This window comes from Fringilla coelebs, assembly GCF_963513975.1.
Source record: "Fringilla coelebs genome assembly, chromosome: 2".
In the NCBI taxonomy this organism is placed as follows: Eukaryota; Metazoa; Chordata; class Aves; order Passeriformes; family Fringillidae; genus Fringilla; species Fringilla coelebs.
Window position 1 is genome coordinate 71,238,830 of NC_140029.1, and position 19,685 is coordinate 71,258,514.

The window sequence follows — 19,685 nt, forward strand, 5'->3', positions numbered from 1 at the left end:
CTTTATGCGCCCCAAATGTCTAGTAAAATACTAATTCCAGACAGACACCCCAAAAACCCCCACCAAACCCAGGCCCTGACTGCGTGGCACCTCACGCGACGGCTGAGAGCGGGCGCTCGGAGCCGTGAGCGGCTCCCCGGGAGGGCATCCCGGGCCCGGCCGGGGCTGAGCGCCTCTCCCGCCCCCGCAGCCCGGGCGCGGCGGTGCCGGCGGCCGCAGCGCGGCGTCTGCGTGCGGGGGGGCCCATGGCCAGCGCGCCCCGGCCGGCCGCACCATGCCGAACAGGGCCGGCCTGGACACCGCGCTGAAGATGTCCCTGCGGCGGAAATCCTCCAAGATCCACTCCTCGGCCGGTGAGGAAAGGGCGAGGCGAGGCGGGCGGGAGCGGCGCGGGGAGGAGGCGCCGCGGCGGAGGAAGGAAGGCGCGGCGGAAGGGAAGGGATGGGAAGGGAAGGGATGGCAGCGGCGTCTCCATGGCGCGGCCGCCCGGCCCTGCCGCCCCGCCGGCCGCGGCGCTCGGGGATCCCGCAGTGCCGCCCCCGCCCTCGGGGGCTCCCCTGGGCCGGGAGGTGCCTCCGGCGGCGCTGCCCCCGCTCCCCGGCCCCAAGGGCACCGCGCCCCCGCCGGCGGAGCCCGGCCCGGCGCTGCTCCCCGCACCTCCCGTCCGTCCCACCGGGGCCCCCCGGCACCCTCAGCCCGCGGCGTGAGCAGCCCCTCCTCCTCTTGGCTCTGACGGCTTTTGACAGGAACATTTCTGCTGGTCAGAGGGCAGTACCGCCGGTGCAGGGGAGACAGGGGTGCCCCCAGCCCACCCCGCCGGTCAGGGGCCTCTGTCCCGTGATCCGGAGTGGCGAGAGCATCAGGCACTGCAGTGAGCCTGCGGAGAGGTGAATTACAGGGTTTCTTAAGAGGTGCATTTGGGAAACTGTTTCCCAACTAGTTCATAAAAAGAAGTAGACAGAAATGGAAGACTTTGAAGGTAGAATTCTGCTCGCAAAAGACTGACTTCTGTAGGACCAAGGTGCATTCAGATTTTGTCTCTGGTATGTTCTGCTTGGGCATAGATGAAGCATCAGTGACATTGCTGGTGACTTACAGACACCCGTTCCTGTACAAATTATTTAGGTTGCGAGTACAGTTTCTGTGGTGAGTAAAACTGTAGTATAATCCTGCTTCAGCACTTTTTGTTTCAATGAGAAATGTGCACATTTGCTGATCAGATCTGCTTTGGGTTAAATCTCAGAGCATCTTGGAGTGCATTTGCTGGATTGCTTTTGGATGATGCTGTATTTGAAGATGTCCTTTAGCCACTCATAGCTGTTCAGCTCATGGAACCAGGCTAGAGCTAGCTGAAAGGAGAAAGCCACCTTCCCTTTGTCTCCTCTGCGCAACCTGGTCACTCCAGTAACATTTTCCTGTTTGGTCTCACTGCTTGGTAGCGAGGACAGAACTTCAGGGACTTCTGCATAGCGGCTGAAGTAAGTGGGATGCTGAGCAAAGAGGTGTGTAATGCCTGCTCAGAGGAAATGGTAAGGTTTCAGGGTAGGATTTAGCATATTACCAGCTCTACTTATCTTCAGCCTAAGCCATTCAGATGAAACAGTTGCAGTTAAGCAGATTCCACTTTCCAGTGTTTAGGGATGTGTCCACTTCTGCAGTCCGATCTGAAACCCTGTCCTGTGATAGGGAGGCTCCTTTCCCAGAGCTGCAGTTTGGCAGATCTTTTTGTGACTTGACCTTTGGAATCCAAACTTAGGCTCCTTTCAGTGCTTGGCACTTGGAGAACGTTTAACTTCAGCGTAGCATACATAAGGAGTTTAAGCTTCATCTTTTGTCAATGACAGAATCACACACAATGGGTTGGAAGGAACCACAGAGGGTCTAACCTCCCTGCTCAAGCAGGGTCATCCTAGAGCACATTGGATGGGATTGTGTCCAGAGGATTCTTGAATATCTCCAGTGCTTGGTCATCCATAATCCACAATCATACTCATGGATCTAGGCGGTTAAGTTGTGCCTTGATGCTCTGGGTGGTCCCAGAGCATCCCAGATCTTCTAGCTAGGATTTATCTCTACACAGACTCAGACTTTTACATGTTCCCTGCTTGTCACATAAGAATAATCCAAATTAGATGATACTTTGAAGAAAGATGGGGGTTGCTGGTTAGCATTAAGATCAATTTCTAGCTCTTGAACAATGTATTTCCTATCTAGAATATTTTCAAGGGTAGCAAGAGTAATATCTAGTATAGTTGTATATATAATGCCTATAAAGTAACATAATAGGGGTCTGTGTAACTCACTACACAGACTTATTAAGTTGTTGTAGTTGGTTTAGTACACCAGAGCCAGCTCCTGTGACTTAGGACAACCAGAACCAATCTCTCAGCCATGCAGAAAGTCTTGCCTTCCCCATCCCTGTGCATTCCCACTGCCTTGCTTGTGTCAGCCATCAGATGGTCACCTGGTCACTGGGATCAGTGCTGATGTGGCTCACTACCAGCCTGTCTGATCTGAATGCCAGCAGGGACCAGACACAGAAAGGCAGTATGTTGTTTTCCACAGCATGTTGTGGCTTGACGTGCAGACCTGCTGTCTGCGGGGGCCAAAGGGGTTCACGTGAGGGGCTCTGGGCTGTGTGAACCCAACTGTAAGAGCACACATTTGGGGACTGAGCCACTATCCACTGACAAGCAGTTCAGGTGTGATTGTGTGGTGGCACTGCAAAATCTCAAGACCCTTGTGAGCTGAATGGCATGGAGGGGGAGCTGGTCACCCTTAGTTAGGTAACTGTCAGGTAACTGTCTCTATCCATTGCAGGTTTTTTGGCATACATGTATCAAAATATTCTCTCTCCTTTCCCTTTTAGAAGAGAAGATCTTTTCTGCTCTGAAGTCTTTTTGTTTATTTGCTAGTTTTGTTTACTTTTGAGGGAGTTTTGGTAATCTAAAGTATTAGGTTTTAGTTTGGGTCACTGAGATTTATTTTGATACCATGTGAAGCATTTCAGTAGCTTATAGACATTCCTCTTTAGTCAAGAAGAACACTGCCTCTGTGATTTCTGACCCTCCTGCACTTGGTAGTGTGACTTCCACTTGTGCTAATACACTTTAAAGTGCAACTGGTATATTTGATAGAGTTTTAAACCTGGCTAACACTGGTATAAAGCACTTGCCAGAAAAGCAGATGACATGAAAAGGAAAATTTAGAGATGGAAGTCACCTTCTGCCACTCAGATGATCACTGTGCTTCTTTTTTATGCATTTGCTCATTAATCAATTTTTTTCCTTGTACAAGTAAACCTTTTTATTGCTGTAATGTTGTACCAACTGAGCGAAATTGATTAGATTTAAATTATTCTCAAAGCCTCTAGCTCCTTACTGCTGTAACCACAGACATCAAAGACTAACTTGTTCTTCTCCTTCCTTCCTCCTTAAAATCACTAAAAATAAGAAACCGTCAATAAGACACTGGATTACAATGGCATTTTTATTTTTAGGGAAAAAATCGAATTTCAGCTTTATAATGGATTAAAGGTACAACTGATCTCTATATTATTTACTGTGGTCTTTTTAAATTGCTCAGTGATACATATCAGCAAGAAAAGTATTTTTAGTGTAAAGGTAGTAACAGAATGTTCTCTCAGGACATGGTTTTCCATCTACTTTTCCTGTGACATACTTGCTTACACTTTATGCTGTGTTTTTGATTTTAGAGTCTTAGTCCTTTCCTTGTGAAGGATCTATTTCTTCTGTTTTTCAGAGAAATGTCTATGCAAGAATTTCTTTGTGCTATTTTTGTGCTGTGATATAATTACCATGATTGCAACTGCTGGGAAGCATCATACAGAGCAGTTAAAACTCTGCACAAGCACTTGTACTTTGCTCAAAGGTTTTATCCTTGAGCAAAGATGGTTAAAGCATTGGAACAGGCTCCTCAGGGAAGTGATTGGGTCACCATGCCTGGAAGTGTTCAAAAATGAGTAGACATGGCTCTTTGCTGTAAGGTTTAGGGGGCATGGTGATATTCAGTCAAAGGGTGGACCTGATGATCTCAGAGATCTTTTCCAACTGCAGTGATTCTTTGATTTTATCTGTAGTCATTTACAGGATAGACTGTAACCTGTAAATGTAGCACAGGAGCTACAGGTGTAATATGTCATCAGCTCTGCATGATTTACATATGGCTGTTGCTGCTTCAAATGCGGTGTAATTTGGTTTTGTGGAGGCAGGTTCAGGTGGTGTAAGAAGCATGGTGAAGGCTACAAAGCTTTAACCTTGAAGCTCACTCTCATCACCTCTGCTCATGGGATACCTACATCCTATTTTGCAGGAGGATCAGCAGTTGCCTTGGATGCATTTTTAAGCAAACAACCCCTATGAAGGGATCAACATAATGCTGAGCTAACAAATTCTTTAAATACTATTATTAAAACTGTTTAAGTAAGAATAAAAGTCCTATTCTGCTGAGGGAAATGTACCTAGCAGGAGTAGTGACAGTGGGGACTGAACAGGGGCGTGTACTTCCTCAGCAAGTGCTTTAACTGCCCATTAGCATCACCAAGCGTCACTGAAGCATCGAGCAGCACGATTGCAACAATAACGTTGGCACACAGGAATGCTGCTCTGCGATGGGGAACTTTTCCAGATGAAGACTGAACTGCGACCAGTTTAGTGGCAGAAGTTGGCACAGAATAGGCAGACCAGTTTAGTCCGTGTTTGTTCGTGCCCGCGCTCAAAGCGCGTGGTGGTAATTCGGTGTGTTACAGACCTCCCATTGCTTTTCATCCACAGTAACTGGCACACAGTGCAGTATAATGTGCAGCTTATTCTATCACATCAAAGGCCCCATCCTATTTATGTAAACACCAGTGACAATTATAAACTCCAGTGACAATTATGCCTTTTGACAATGCGCTTATCACAATAAACCCCATGCTCGATGTTACCATATTTCTGTAGTAGCACAAAGGGGAGCCTCCTCAAGCTGTGTGGGATCTTGCATGACTGTAAAGTGAGGTGGTGACAGTGACAGGGCTAACTGGAGGCCGACCTGAACTTCTGCTGCCTTTGCTTAAAGCTTGTTTGGCCGTGAGAGTTAGTTTGCATTAGAATAGGAGGGAAATTAAAATACCTCTGCTTAGGACACTGAATTAGAAAAAGGTGCCTTACACACCCAACTTCATAAATAACCAAGATCCTAAGTAGAGTGTCAGAAGAAACATTTTTTTCCCTACTGTGATGGGGGAGGTGAGATTATTAATAAATCCATTAAAGATCAAAGCATTCAGATGATAAGGAATATCATTATTTAGGAGTTAATTGAGGACATAAGAGATTTAACTACCCTCTGTTTCTAGTATCAAATTAAATGAATGTATTTGATAAAAGTTAAAAATTCCACTCACTGTATAGCCAATACATGAACTCTCTTATGCTATATTCATAACTCCATTGAAACAGACACATGTATTGCCTATTTATAGAAACGGTTTTATTCCTTCTCTGTTCCACTCTCTCCACAGGACTCTTGTTTCAGATTTTAGTTTTCCAGCAGTATCTGCTTTTAGTATACTTCCCTGTGCTGGGTGAGTCAGTTTTCTCCTTTTCTGGGCAGACCTAAAAGTGCTGCCCTACTAGTGTGATTTGGCAGAAATGCCACTCTAGTTCTAGGAAGGATTAAAATATCTAACAGTGAAATGACTGCAAGGAAATCTGCTTGTCTGTTCAGGGTCCTAGAATATCACCAAGATGATGGAACGGCTGGGTGTACTTCCTTATGGAACTCACTGGGCAAAGAAAGAATAGTCATTTAGTATTGCATTTCCATTGCCACAAGGCTTGAGTGCAGTCTCGATCTCTGCCAACTCTGCAGGGTTTTTTTTCTAACCTGGAAATCTATGGCTTCATAAAGTGATGTTGCTCTAAAGAATTCCCTTTTTTTTCCTTACCATTAACCCTCCTTCCCTCTACAAGAAGTTTTAAGCTCATAGCTCTCGTTGACTCTAAGTAGTATTTTGGATGATCACTTGAAAACTGATGTCAGCATCTAAAACTGATCACTCTCCAATTAGCAATTCACAAGGCATTTTTATTGTAGTGAAGCTTTGCTGAGGGCCCTATGAATAACCAGGTCGTCTGTTTCTGCTCTTCTGGGAGGTTGTCAAATGATGCTCTGTAGATTTTGCTACAGAGCAGCACCCTTGGCTGGTTCATTTTCCTTTGGCCAGTCTTGTTTGAGCTGTCAAGTATAGCCTTTAAATAATCTTTGAATCTGACAGAGCTGATTCGCTACTTCTGAAGCAATGTCCTAAGCACCTATGTTAGCTTTTTTACTGCAACAGGGAGGTGTTCCACACTTGTTTTCCTGTACCATGTTGTATTGTGGCACATTTTAATTATGTCTGTAGTAGTACAAATACTAGAATATCTGTTACAGGCAGTGTCTCTAGAGACCAATTGCCAACATGTTCTTTTAAGGGGCAGTCAATCCCAAAGTCTTTCTTGCATGTATACCTGGTAGAGCAGAGCAATGTGCTGGATTTTGACAATGCAGTTGAGTATCTCTGCAGCAACATCTTTCTGCTTCTGAGATAGCTTTTAAGTGTGGCTTGCCACAAATATTTTCCTTTCAGTCTCTTATCTTTTCCAGTGAAGCTACTTAAGCCTTTTGGAGCAGTTGCAGGTATGTAAGACATGGCATCTGAGAGCTTTAGATAACTGATTCTCAGCTGGTGCACTCCAAGGAGAATTTGGGGAAGATCACTGACACAGTTGAAGATTGAGAAAAAACCCAGATTTTACAAAGCTTGGAGGTTTATTTTAAGTGCAAAAAATTAATTATCAATATTTAAAACATATTATTTTCAGTTATTTCAGTATTTGTTACGAAAGCTCTCAGATTTTTGATTAGCATTATTGCCAACTTTTCATAATGAAAAGTTGGCAATACAAAAGTTCCTGGACAGTTTCTTTCCAACCCCAGGAGTGGATGTATGCCTGCCTGTTTTGAAGTTCCTGGCTGTCAGACTGGTGGCTGAGTGGTAGTTACATGACAGTAAAATTACTGGAAGATACAATGGAGCAAAAAGACCTGAAAACAGAAGATGCAGAGCTTTGTATTTCAAGCCAAGGTGTGATGGGGCAAAGCTGACATGATGCTCATTTTAATGAGAGACCCGGTCCAGTCACTTATTTGGACTCCTCACGGAAGTGACACAAACCCTGTAGTTACAATATCACATCCATGTACTTGACATTCACAGGAGGTTTTCCTGACAGCTACAGGTGTAGTTACCCTACACCTTTTAGTGAGCACTAAAACCAGTTTAAATGAACGTGAAGTAGTCTCAATACTCTCATGTTGTGATGAAGAATCACAAGACGTATCATGGATTTTAAATATATTTCTGCTCGTATCTCCCCTTTCATAGGGTGTTTTTGTTAATTCTAGCTCTAATTAACAGTTTGAAAACTCTTGTTTTGGGGTATTAGTGCAAAAAGAAGGTAAATGAGAACTTGTGTTCCACTTGACTAAAATGGAAGAGCCATGATTTTATCAGTTCATAATGGATCCAACAAAATGTGTCAGTTTGTTTTAGCTAAGGGTTTGGTTTGATGAATCTGCCTTCTTTTAGAGTGCTGGAAATCAGGATTAACACAAATTTAATTAGTGTATAGGTTCTATAAAGGATAGAAGGCAGCCTGACATCTTGTTTAAAACTGACTGTGAGGTCTTGATTTTTAATTCCTGATTTCTTGAATGCAGATGACCAAACCCATTCATTTAATTTTATTAAATGAGCAGGTAGTCAGAAAGAGTGAAAGCAAAGTCTTTATCTCCTTATAATAACATCGCTCTGCTAAATTTTTCTACTTTGAATAGAAGGAGGGCTCAGGTGTTATCTCTTGTCAACCCAGCACTGTTCTGCCTGTTTGTACAAAACACAGTGAAGGCATTCTAAGATTCTGTGCCTGTGAGATCAGGGAACATTCAGCCCAAAGCTTAGACAAAGGATACCTGAAACAAGTACCCCAGGCTTTTTTGTGCCTTCAAATACTCTAAGCATGGATCACCTTACTTAACAGATGCTGTTTATTTGTAAATGGGAGACAAAAGATGCTGAAAGGGTATGTGCAAAGTCAACATCAGCCATCATAACTCTGAAACAGATCCAGGGGTTGCATCTGCATTTGTCATATCAGTTACACAGCTGGGAATCAGGATTTAACCTGGAAGCTGGAATCTGAAATCCAGTTGACATTTAGTCAACATTTCTGCATCACTGGGAAGGCTCATTATAGTTACTGCTTCAGTATGGCCATGGCTACTGAACTGACATACATTGACATCAGTCCTGGTGCCTTGTTCTGAACTGGGACAGAGAGACAGGGCAATTAAAGTGTGCAGGTGCTGCCCAGGCTGAGGAGGGCACCACTTCTGCTTTACAGATTAACAGTCAAATCTTCTTCCCAGAGTTTCACTAAGAGAAGTCTGCATCTGGAAGCCATCCTTGGGCCATTTACCTGACTGGTCACAGGGGAAAAAAGGAGCTTTCAATAAGAGCTAGCAGACAGACAGGAGGAGAGACTGCTAGCCCTGTGCCTGCCAAATTTATCCTAATCCTGTACTGCCTGAAGAGGGGGCAGCATTCACTATCAGTCCTTAACTAAAATCCTGATCCCTGCTGACATTTCCCCACAATCTTCAGTTAAAAAAAAAAAAAGTTGGTACCCTCTTTTTTATCAATGTAAGTTTATTTACAAATCTGAAATTTTCTTTTCTTGTCTTTAAAAGTTTTTAAACCCTACTAGTCATCGTTATGGCAACCAAGTGGGGTGATCAGTCTTCAGAAAGAAAAGGAGTGGCTAGAACTGAAATATCTGAGGAGAAAGAGTTCACTTCTTACAGAAAAAAAAACCCAAACTGGGGGGTCTGAGTCCCAGATTAAGACACTTTGGGGAAGTGCAAGTATCAGTCATTACTGTTTTTGGATCCATTCCATCTTGTGAAATTGGAGTTGGACATTGGGTTTCAGCTGGGATAGAGCAGTGAGCAGCTGCAGGGTACTTACTTTCCAGCTGGGGTTAAACCACGGCATATTTTTTCAGGTCTTTCTGTATAGTGCTGAGTCCCCATAATAGGAAGAATTAAAGATACATTTTCAGGAGAAGGGGAACTTCCTGCTGTGAGTTGCAATGTATAGTGTCACTAAAGTTGTCCAGTGAACCCAGATGAAACTCTCCCTAATGCCTTCCAGGTAGCCCTTCTGTCATGGGTCTCTTAGCTGGGACTGTGAAGACAGTGTCCTCCACGCACATCATGGCCCCAGTACCATTCCCTCTCTTGTGACAGAGGGGGACATGTACAAAATTCCAAGTCCAAAATCCCACAGTAGACCCAAGAAGGCCTCTTTAGTTGCAGGATCTCCACTGAAAACAAGAAGTCTGGTTTGTGTCACAGTAGATGCACCTGCTTTAAATCTCTGGCCATTTCCACCCCTGACTCCATACTGTGTCCCTCGAGTGTTCTTAGCTGTTTCTGGTAGGAGTTCAAGTGAGATGCAAGGGACTGTCTGGCATGGCATGGCATGGCATGGCATGGCATGGCATGGCATGGCATGGCATGGCATGGCATGGCATGGCATGGCATGGCATGGCATGGCATGGCATGGCATGGCATTAGAGAGCAGTACATATTCCCAACTTGGACTGCTGAGAGACTTCAGCAGTCCTAAACTTTCACCATCAAGAAAGACTGAGCTGCAAGGAAGAAGATTCTGCAGTCCTCAACACTGGATGGTTTTGTTGAAGTTTTGGCCTGCCAGCTAATTACCTAAACCATTTTCTTTGAGGGCTTTCTGCCAAAACCCCAAAGAGATAAAAAACGGGAATAAAATAGCTGTAATAATAAATCTGATATGATCTGGTTGAGACAATGCAATTTGTGTTAGTGCTAAATAGCAGGGGATTTAAATAATTTAGTATTCATTTTGGTACTTTTTGGTTCATTAGACAGCCAGATTCCCAGGGTGTGTGTACTTGCCATTCCTGCTAGGAATGTTGTTGTTTACAGAGACATTAAACTCTCTTATCAGTGTCATCTTCTATATAGAGAAATCCTGACAACCAAGGACAAGAGTTAATCTTAGATCTTCTTCCTACCAGAAACCTCCTCCCTTTTTTTAAAATTAAAGTCTCTTCTTAAGACACCCAGCACTTTACAGACACAAGCATCTTGCTGAATTTCTGCATCATTCTTTTACAGGCTTCAAATCAAATCAGAACAGTTTTGCCCTCTGACGAGATGAAAACATTTATATTTCTATGTACCAGTTCACATCTTGTCAGGCCAGATGGTACTGTTGGAGAGTACATTGTCATTAATTTGGGACTCAGCAACTGCAAACAACCATATTTTTTATTTCCAGCAGAACTGGTACACAAACTAGCGTTCAGTAATAAAATGTTAGTATCCTAAGCAGAAGCCACAAAATTTACTGAAGTAGAGAAAAGTAGCAGTGATGTGGTAGCTCCTGTCTTTGTGAGGAGCTAAAGCTGTTTCACTGCAGTTTCAAGTATTTTGTCATCAGTGGCTCCAGAGCAAGGGAATAATTTTAGTTATCTACTTCAGAGGGCAAGATGAAGATCACAGGCAGCTACACAATGTTTGTATGGTGCTCAGAAACAGAGGGTTGTATGCAAAAATATTTCTTTAGTCAGGTAGGTTTACAGCCATTAGATTTACTTTTTTTTCTTCCCACAGTTGCCATCTGGCTTTCGTGGTGTCAGACCTCATGAAACTAAGTACACCTGGATATTCTGGACAAAATAAACATAACCTGACTTTTTATTTAATCCTCTAATACTTAGAAAGGTTTATTTTTACGAGGTAATTTTATAAACTATATATCTGTAGGGTTTTTTTGCATTATTTTTTATTGTCTAAGTTGTTTATTAACAACGATCTATATTGACATAAACAATTCTAATAAGAAAATTGATATATCCAGTTTTGTAGATGAAAATTTGAGAAGAGTGTTTAACAACCTGAAGAAGGGGGAAGGGAACTTCTACATTAAGAAGATTGGCAGTGCTTCAACTAGAAGACTATGCTGTGACTGAGGCTATAGCCAGAAATAGAATTGGATTAACAGAAGAAAGGCAAGTAGATAAAACTAAGGTCAAAGCAGAAATAGATGCTTTAGAATTACCTCATGCACCAAAAGATATGAAGAGATATTTAAGGAGTTTTCCTATTATATGCACCTATAATAGAAAATCAATTTACAATAAGAAGCAATATGAAAGACAACTCAAATAATAAGTTAATTAGGAAGAACTAAGCTTAAAAATGGGCAGAAAAAAGTGACAATAACTTTTTCTGATTGTTTGGAGAGGCTTTAACATGCATGGTATTACAAAAAAAAAAAAAAAAAAAAGCTGTAAAAGAGAGCTGTAGTAATGCCAACACTGACAAAAAGAAACAGTAAAAATAACATTAGACACTCTCATTAAGGTGGCATAACAGAGTGACAAGTCAAACTCAATAAGTTGTGCTTTAACTCCTCCCCAGAAAAAAGGCTTAGCTAAGTAACATGTTCTACCTGATGACAATTATTACAGCTCTGTTTACACTCATGAGCCCCAGATGCATAATTGGGGGGGAGAGAAGCTAATGCACACAGATAGGCAGACTTTAAAAGGGGGAAAAGTAAAAGAAGGTCATGTCTGTAGAGATTTTGGTAAGATCAGCTATAGCATCTAGGAAATTTATCCTTTCTTGTAGCTTTGAATTACAGTCAGGCAAGTTGGTTTCAAAGGAGGAAAGGAGAGTGCTTGTTTAAAATTTTTTTTTTAATGTGTTTAACTCTAATGCTCTGAGGTTGATACTGACTATGTTTTCTTCAATTTTCTACATGGAAAAGCTGAAGACCTGTTTTCTTGATAGGAAGGTAAGATAAGAGCTAAGGTAATGATCTACTAGTAAGCAAGACCTGCATCTGCTTTTATTGTAATGACTTTGTTCCTTTATTTCTGATTAGATACTGCCCGGTAAAAGTATAGTCAAAACCTAAACCCTGAGGAAACACTTAGAAATTCATAATTCTTTCCTGTAATTCTCTGTTCCTGTGTGACATGAGCACTACAGTGATGGCTTTCAACAGCTGCATTGTAGGAGTTCAAGATTGCTTAATGCAAGAGATTCCTTCAAATTTCTTGGGATGTAGGGCTCATTACTGGCAAGGAACTGTTGTTTTGATGAGGAGCCCAGTATTAAGACAGTAACTGAATGGGAGGGATTTCTCTCCACTGAGTACTTCTGCTATTCACAGCAAAATAGAACAGCTGTGTGGAAATAGTGTTCCAGTAATATTTCTAATGACCTCTAAACGTGGAATAGCAAATTAATGCTTATTAGTTTGGGACTTCTGCTCATACGTGACCAAATAATTTCTGTAATAGTCTGTAGAGTGAAGAGAAAAAACTGCTATATGAAATTTGTCTCCAGTAATTATTTTAGAGAACTAAGTATTTGCTTTCATCTTTTTTGAAAAAAAGGGAGTGGGTATGAAACTTATATTAGGGGTGAGAATGATTATTTCTCTTTCAAAAGGTGTCTCACCTTTCACAAAAGGACTTAAACAATGGGTATAAAATCCAGGAATGGCTATAGGTTAGGCCTGTCTGAAATTCTGTCCTGAAGAGGGGAGTACTGCTTCGGTTCATCATCTGAAGTCTAGCTGATAAACCTTCCTAGGAACGAAACACCAGTGCTTGCTGTGCCTCAGTGGCTGCACTGTCACTGGAAATTGAGTCAGCCAGGTGGTGATATTCAGCTTTCAGCAGTGCTTGGTTGGTTTAGGCTTTTTTTTTTTTCCTTCTCCTCCCTAGGGCTACTTTTTAATGAAAAACTCCTCCAGTACGAGCACATGAGTCATAAACAGAATTTCCTCTAAATTTGCAGCAGCCTATGCAATACCAGATAATTAAATATTGAAAAGGTCTGTGATTCTTGTCTTTGCTCATTCTAGAAGCAATTGCAATAAAGCTCTGCCTACTGCAGACAGGTATTGGAATGTCTCAAAAGTGACAGATGGATATAGTACAAATGTACTTAAAATCTCAGAAATTATGCAATAGGTCAAGCTGAATCCTGATCCAATGGAAAGCAAACACTTAATGTTTTGGCAATAACAACCTTTGTGTGGACCCTAGCAGGAGACCTGTAAGGTTGCAGGCTCAGCAGGTCAAGTCAGCATAACTCTGCCTAAATCAAATTCACTCTCATCAGTCTGCAGCAGTTCAGGTCTGATCTATACGATTACCAGAAAAATCTGTCAAAGCATCATAATATATCTTCTAGAGATCAAGCCACTGAGGCTATTATCTCTCTTTGGGGGTGGTGGGTGAGAGGAGAGAATATTTTTAAAACTGATCCAGTACAGATGCTGCAGACAACATAGCTGTTCCAGGAAGAACAACCCGCATAAGAAGGATGGGATTTTTAAAATAAAAATACTTTCTTGGGGAAAATATCTCCAGCTATGCTTATAGTATAGGACTTTGGCATAATAGTAGTAGGTGGCTGCAGCATTAAAATAACTGGTAATTTTGGTTTTCATATAATGTGTTTCAAAGGAAAAAGGAAGAAACCACATGAGGTTTTAGTTCGATCAGCTTTATTCTCATCCTTGGTCTGGTGTTTTGGCTAAGGCTGCAGAGCAGAGATAAGACTGGCTGATACTGCAAACCTGTAAGCCTCTCTTATCTGTCAGTAGTGCTCTCTTCCTGACAGGGACAGGCAGAGGCGTGTGATGGCAGTTTTTTTCCTTATCCTTGGTTAAACATAGAACTACTGTTGAATTTTCTGTTTTGTAGGTCTGTTTATACATCCATTACTCTGAAAATAAACTTGTCCTACATGGAAGATGTTCATTAAGTTCACAAGTCTGTTCTGAGCTTAGTGCAGATATATCTTTGTTAAGCTGCCCTAAACATAATTAGCTGTGTTCTGGCTTTGGTAGTCCTTGGTGATACAGATCAGTTGTAATCAATATAAGAGGTTCTGCACTAAATCCTTCATTTGGTGGTAAAGGCTGGGAGTGCAGTAACTACCCTTCTAGGTTCAGATATAAAAAACCTGAAATGCAGGTATCCATTCTTCCACCCCCTTTGCTGCAGCTCTTCTCTTGGAGTTGGTAGTTTCTGTCTGGTATTCCAAGTCCTCTGGAAGTTGCCAGGTAGCAGTCCTCTGGGAGGGCTGCTAATTCTCACACCAACATATTTGTTCCCGTTTGAAGGTGCCTTAAACAGAAGAAAATGTCTGTTGGAGGCAAGAAATGACTCTGAGGAATGTGCTGCCTCTCTGCATGCCCTGTGCTGTGAGGGTGATAGAGGACAGCAGAGTCCCTCTGCCATATATCTGTTATTCCAAGAGCTCTGGAAATAGTTACCCTCAGGTTTATAGTGACTTTCTGCTGGTAACAGGCAACTTCATGATGTTCACTCTGCACTGAGGATGGCATTTCTTGTTGCTCTCATGGAAGCTGTGTGATGAGTTTGTGTGGGTTATGCTCATATTTCTGGGATTCAGTGCAGTCTTCTGCATGGTTATGAAGTGTTCCCTTCATCATGTGGGATTGCTAAACAGTCCTTGTTCTGAAGGAGGAGGGCTAAAATTTTCTTTGTTTAACAAGACAGTATTAATTTTGTTCCTGCATTATGTCAGACTTCAATGTAGCTAGCAGATATTAAATTAGACAAATTACTAAAAGATAAATAAGGACACAATAGACTAATTTTATTAGTTACTGCACAATGCAGTTATATGCTGTTTTCTGCAGGGCATTTGGATGCTGCATGAGACATTTGAAAGTATTTTGCAATTAGAGAGAATGAATTGGTTGCCAATTTCCTCCCTTGAATGCTTCCATTAACAGTCCCACTAACAGTTGTAGTGAACCTTTAATGAATACAGTAAGCCACATAACCCATATGAGCCTGCATGGCTTGGTACATGATAGGTTCTGTAATAGTACCTTTCAGTCATATTTTCTAAGTACTTCATGAACAACTTGATACGATTTTTATTTTAAAAAAGTTGCCTCAATGAAGAGAATGGACTATAATTGAGTTTACCCACATTATCTTTTTCATATCTGCTTTGTTCTGTGTTAAACACATTTGGAGAATGGCAAAAATAGCAGAGTAGTAAGGATGTAGTTGATTAATAATGTGCTGCTCTTAGTTTAACATTCAATCCTTAGAACTTTTAGTATAATGCTGGGGTACCCTCTTAAGTAGGCTAATTTTGGTGGCTTGTGCAAGCCCTTAGCAATGCAGATGGGATCTGCTCCATGCCAATTCAAAGGTGTGTCTGAGTGTCTAAGGTGAGTGCTTGGATGTGTATGCCTGTGTGAGCAGCAGGACCTTCATCTAAGGAGTCAGGATGAGGTAAGATTAGGGCTTGCTTCTGCAGTAGCCGAGTCACTTCCTCCTCCAAGTGATCCTTCCCATGGTGATCCATGGTGCAGTTGTCTTCTGCACCATGTGCCTCATTGCTATAAAGCAGAGAGAAGGGGTTTGAAGAAATGCTAGGAGTGAACTTTATGCTTGACTGTATCCATCAGTTGGTCCTTGATGATAAAAATTGCTTCTGGATCAGTCTTTGTTCCTCCCATGCAATAAAATGGATATATGGATTTGAGACCCAGAGGTTTAAAGGAGTTTGTTTAAACCTTAGTTCCCTACTTTGTAATCAAATGCTTTCTTGTAAAAGCAGTTTCAGCTGTCTTGTATGGCATATAGGTGTGCTCAGGCTATGCCCATATGGTCATGTATTTAAATGTCTTACTGAAAAATGGTGTTCTGCTAAGATTCTCTAGAGTATGGACTTCGGGGTTTGGAGATGTTATGTTGCTGTTTTGGACAAATTTGGATTTAAAAGATGAGACTTTTGGGGGATTTATTAAGGGTGAGTTGGGAGTTGTCCTCAAGGGTGCTGAGGGATCCGCACTGTTTCAAAGCTGGCTCCACTTTGCAGGGCCATTCTCTCACAATGCCTTACCTCAGATCAGCATTCAGGTTGTCTAAGCTGTCAGCAGCACTAGTGAGGAAATGGCTGAGCCCTTCCCAGTGAAAGAAGTTGTCAGTGGTGAGATGAAGACATGGCGTTGGATTTGTTGGGCTTTTGCAGTAGGATCTGTCACAAACTGTAGAGAGGCCAGCATTGGTTGGGTTGGCTCTACTATGTTTTGGTCTTAAGTGTTAAAATATGCTCCAATACTGTTATCAACCCATATCTGATAAAGGCAAAAGATCCATCCTTTTACCTGCATAAAAGAGAAGATGCTTTGAAGAAACAGGGATTTCCTAATGTGTTTTCCTTCTGCTGAGCTCTTCCACAATACAGGTGGAGCTCTTCCACCTGTACACAAGTGCAGACATGAGAACAAACCTGACTTCCTGAATAAATTGTTTTCCCAGTGCTCTTACATTTTAATAAAGCAGTGGGATTGTCTTTGTGATCTGATTGCTATTGGCTGAAGGAAGTTTAGCAGCTCTACTCATCAGTCACCTTACTCCATTAAGGTAGGAGCAGCTCTGTCCATACACAGCTGTTGTGAGGTGCTGCCGAGCAAGCAAATGGCTTGTCTAAGCTGCCTCTGACAAATTCAGTTCATTAACCATGTCTGAACAGTGAATACTGCAATACTGGCATTGCTAGTGGTGTATGTTTCATGCTGCCTCTTGGTCAGCACTGAGGGTACCTGCTAATGTCCTGGGTGTTTGGAGCAGAGCTGCTGTGTATGTAATTCATAGAGCTTACAGGTTTCAGGTAAGTCTAGTTGGAGTGCATAAACTGAAGTTGAATGATGGCAGAAGATGCACAGTACAGGATTTTCATCTGATGCAAATTTGGATTTTGGTAGAGCTGTTCTAGATCTCCCTGTGGTAGCTGAAGCCAGTTTTCCCCAGGTCTTGATCAGATTGCTTATCTGTGATTGCCAGAACAGAGCTATCTCTACCTTATAGCCTGCTGTGGGTTCCTTTGAGGTCTTTGTTGGTGTTGGTGTTTTTTTTTTTTTAACAGAAGATTTTTCTGTGTGATGAGGATTACCCATTAAGGGAGTTCCTACTGATCCAGTAATCATTAGAATGTTTTTATGAGAGGAATGTTGAGGCTGCATTAAACCTTGAGAACCTGAGGGGAAATGCTCTGCTTGGTCTCTCTAAGTTACAAGCACAGAGATTCAGTGTGTTACCTCTGAATCTTTAATGTCTGTTAGGTTTTGGCCAGTCACCAGAAGTTAGGCTGTAGGGCTTTGTTAGGCAAGAATAGATAAGTGAGCAGTTTGCTTTTGGATTAGTGCATGTGTGACCTTTCATTATAAAAGGCATTTTTGTACCGTACTGCCGCAGGGTATGAAGAATGCATTTCTTTGCTTCATTTTGTCACTCCAAGAAGATATTGTTAAATGGTTTTATTTTTCCCACTACAGATATTTAACATTCTTGCCCCTAGAAAGAAAAAAAAGGTAAATAAACTCGATAGTATTTTTAATGCTGGCTTAATGTAAGTGCAAATAAATGCAAGAAGTTGTAGTGGCTTTAGGCTACTTAGAGCAAACTAGAGTTATCTTAACATCATGAAGGTTTGGCTTTTGTTGGTGTTTACTTGAGAGGATATTAAGAGTAAAAGGATGAAATAAAAATACCTGTTCTCTTTATTGATTGTATTACACTGTTTGTAAGTACTTTGTCTTCTTTATCGACATCAATATTTTGACTTTCTAAAGTAGAAGGCCTACTTCATGTGGAAGCAACTGCATTGATAAGAATGAGACAAAAGCACTGTTAACTGGATTGCAAGGACTATCTATTATAGGCATGCTGCTTCAGTTTGGTTTGGTGGCCAAGGTTAGTAGAGCACAAGCTAGGTGGCAGAACATCAGTTCACAAAAGTGAAAATAGTTCACTATGACGATTCAGTATTATCTTTAGATAATAGATGTATAATAGGCATTTTTCCTATTTATTGAAAGGCTGGGTTTCTGTGCATTCTGTGAAGAGGTGATCCAGTAGGTATGAAGGTGAGTGAGAAGTTGGTAATCTTGCTAGTTAAATTTACAAACTAATTTGCTCCTGGTGCAAGCTTGCTTTTGTTTTTTTTTTTTTAAGAATGGTGTTCTGTTAGTCCTGAATGTCTTCATGGAAGTCAGAGATGACTTCAGCTGACAGTGCTGCATTCCTACTATACTTGGCAGGGGTGGTCTGGCAGTCCAAGTGCAAAAGTGACTTTGGAGGTGCAGTTGGCTCCTCTGTCTTGTCATACACTGTGCTGGCAACACTGAAGCTGTGGGCATGTTTACAGTGGTAATAGAGGTGAGCTGGCATCTCCTGCATTTCAGTACTGGAAGACTGCTCTGGAGTGCTTTGAGATCAGAGACTCATCCTGTGATATCTGTTAGTGTTTGCCTATGAGTTTTTCTAGCCACTAGAACAGGAATATTAGTGATTATCTTTGCAGAAAATACAAAAGAGGATAACAAAGTTGATGGTTTGTGCTTTGATTTTGACTGTGATTGCTTGGTGAATAATTGTTTCTGGAAACAAAAGCACTTTGTACATGTGAAGTGCATTTACTGTAGGTAGCACTAAGATAATCTAGAAAGAAAGGTAGCTTTATGAAATGCTTGTTCTCTCTTCCTTTGTATGCCAGATATAAAAAAAATTGCATTTTTTAAGAAGAGAAAAGCTGCACTTGAGTATGTATAGATGGGACAATGTTTAGAGCTGAACCACAAGAAGCCTCCAAGGAGGCATAAATATGGAGTGAGTGATAGGCCAGTAGCTCTGCTGATAAAAGCTGTACATCATTCTTATTTCAGAGTGTGCTTAATTTTATGGTGCACTTCTGTTTATCTGTGAATAGTAGTGTAAAATCAGACTTCAAGATGCTTTTCTTTCAGCAAGTTTTGAAGGCTTCAGGCACCATACTCTCTCTGTTGTGGGACTTAGTGTGCTCCTTTGCCATGAGCCTTGAGATTGAGGCTTGAAGTCAAATTCTTGAAATGAATTAATGTTTTAGTATCTTGTTGGATTTCTGATGAGAAATGTCAACAACTTGGAGAACTAAGTTATACAAAGTAGAAAACTTCTCTAAGCTGCAATATTTTTTATTTTATAAATTTATATAAGTTTTGAAACTTGCTGGCTGCTGTAGGACAAAGACTGGTGGCAGATGGGACCCAGTACCTTCAGTGTTAGTCAAAAGATGCCTTGCAAAACAGAAGGTAACATAACCTGGCTGTTTCTTCAGGCTCCCTTTTGACTCTGGAAAAGACAATTGGAATTTCCTTTCTTCCCTGCACCTTTTGAAAACGAAATATTTGATGTAATTTTTTTTTTTTAGAGAAGGGGAATATAGAAAGGCTTCCTTTAGCAGGTTCCTGAATTGTGATGAATCTCATATTTATTGATTTTAATATATATTTAAATATACAGAATAGATATATGAAAAGCTGAATCCTCTGTAGATCTTATGGCCGTATAAGCTTTGGTATGCCATCATGAAATCAAAATTGTTTTACTTTTCTCCATTAAAATTCCATAAATATGAATTGGCTGACTCATCACTAATCCCATCAGGATTAAGAGATTTTAATCTTATTCAAACAACAT

General features: G+C 41.4%; 1 protein-coding gene across 1 annotated transcript in view; it reads left to right on the plus strand.

Moving 5' to 3' along the window:
* Positions 1-227: 227 nt before the first annotated feature.
* The window catches only part of ATP8A2 (ATPase phospholipid transporting 8A2), a gene marked incomplete at its 3' end in the record, with an annotated part of 285,167 nt that continues 265,709 nt past the window's right edge, over positions 228-19,685 (plus strand). The window contains exon 1 of the mRNA XM_084201014.1: positions 228-353. Coding sequence (XP_084057140.1) covers positions 275-353 — 79 coding nt within the window. The 5' untranslated portion in view covers positions 228-274. The remainder of the gene's footprint in view (positions 354-19,685) is intronic.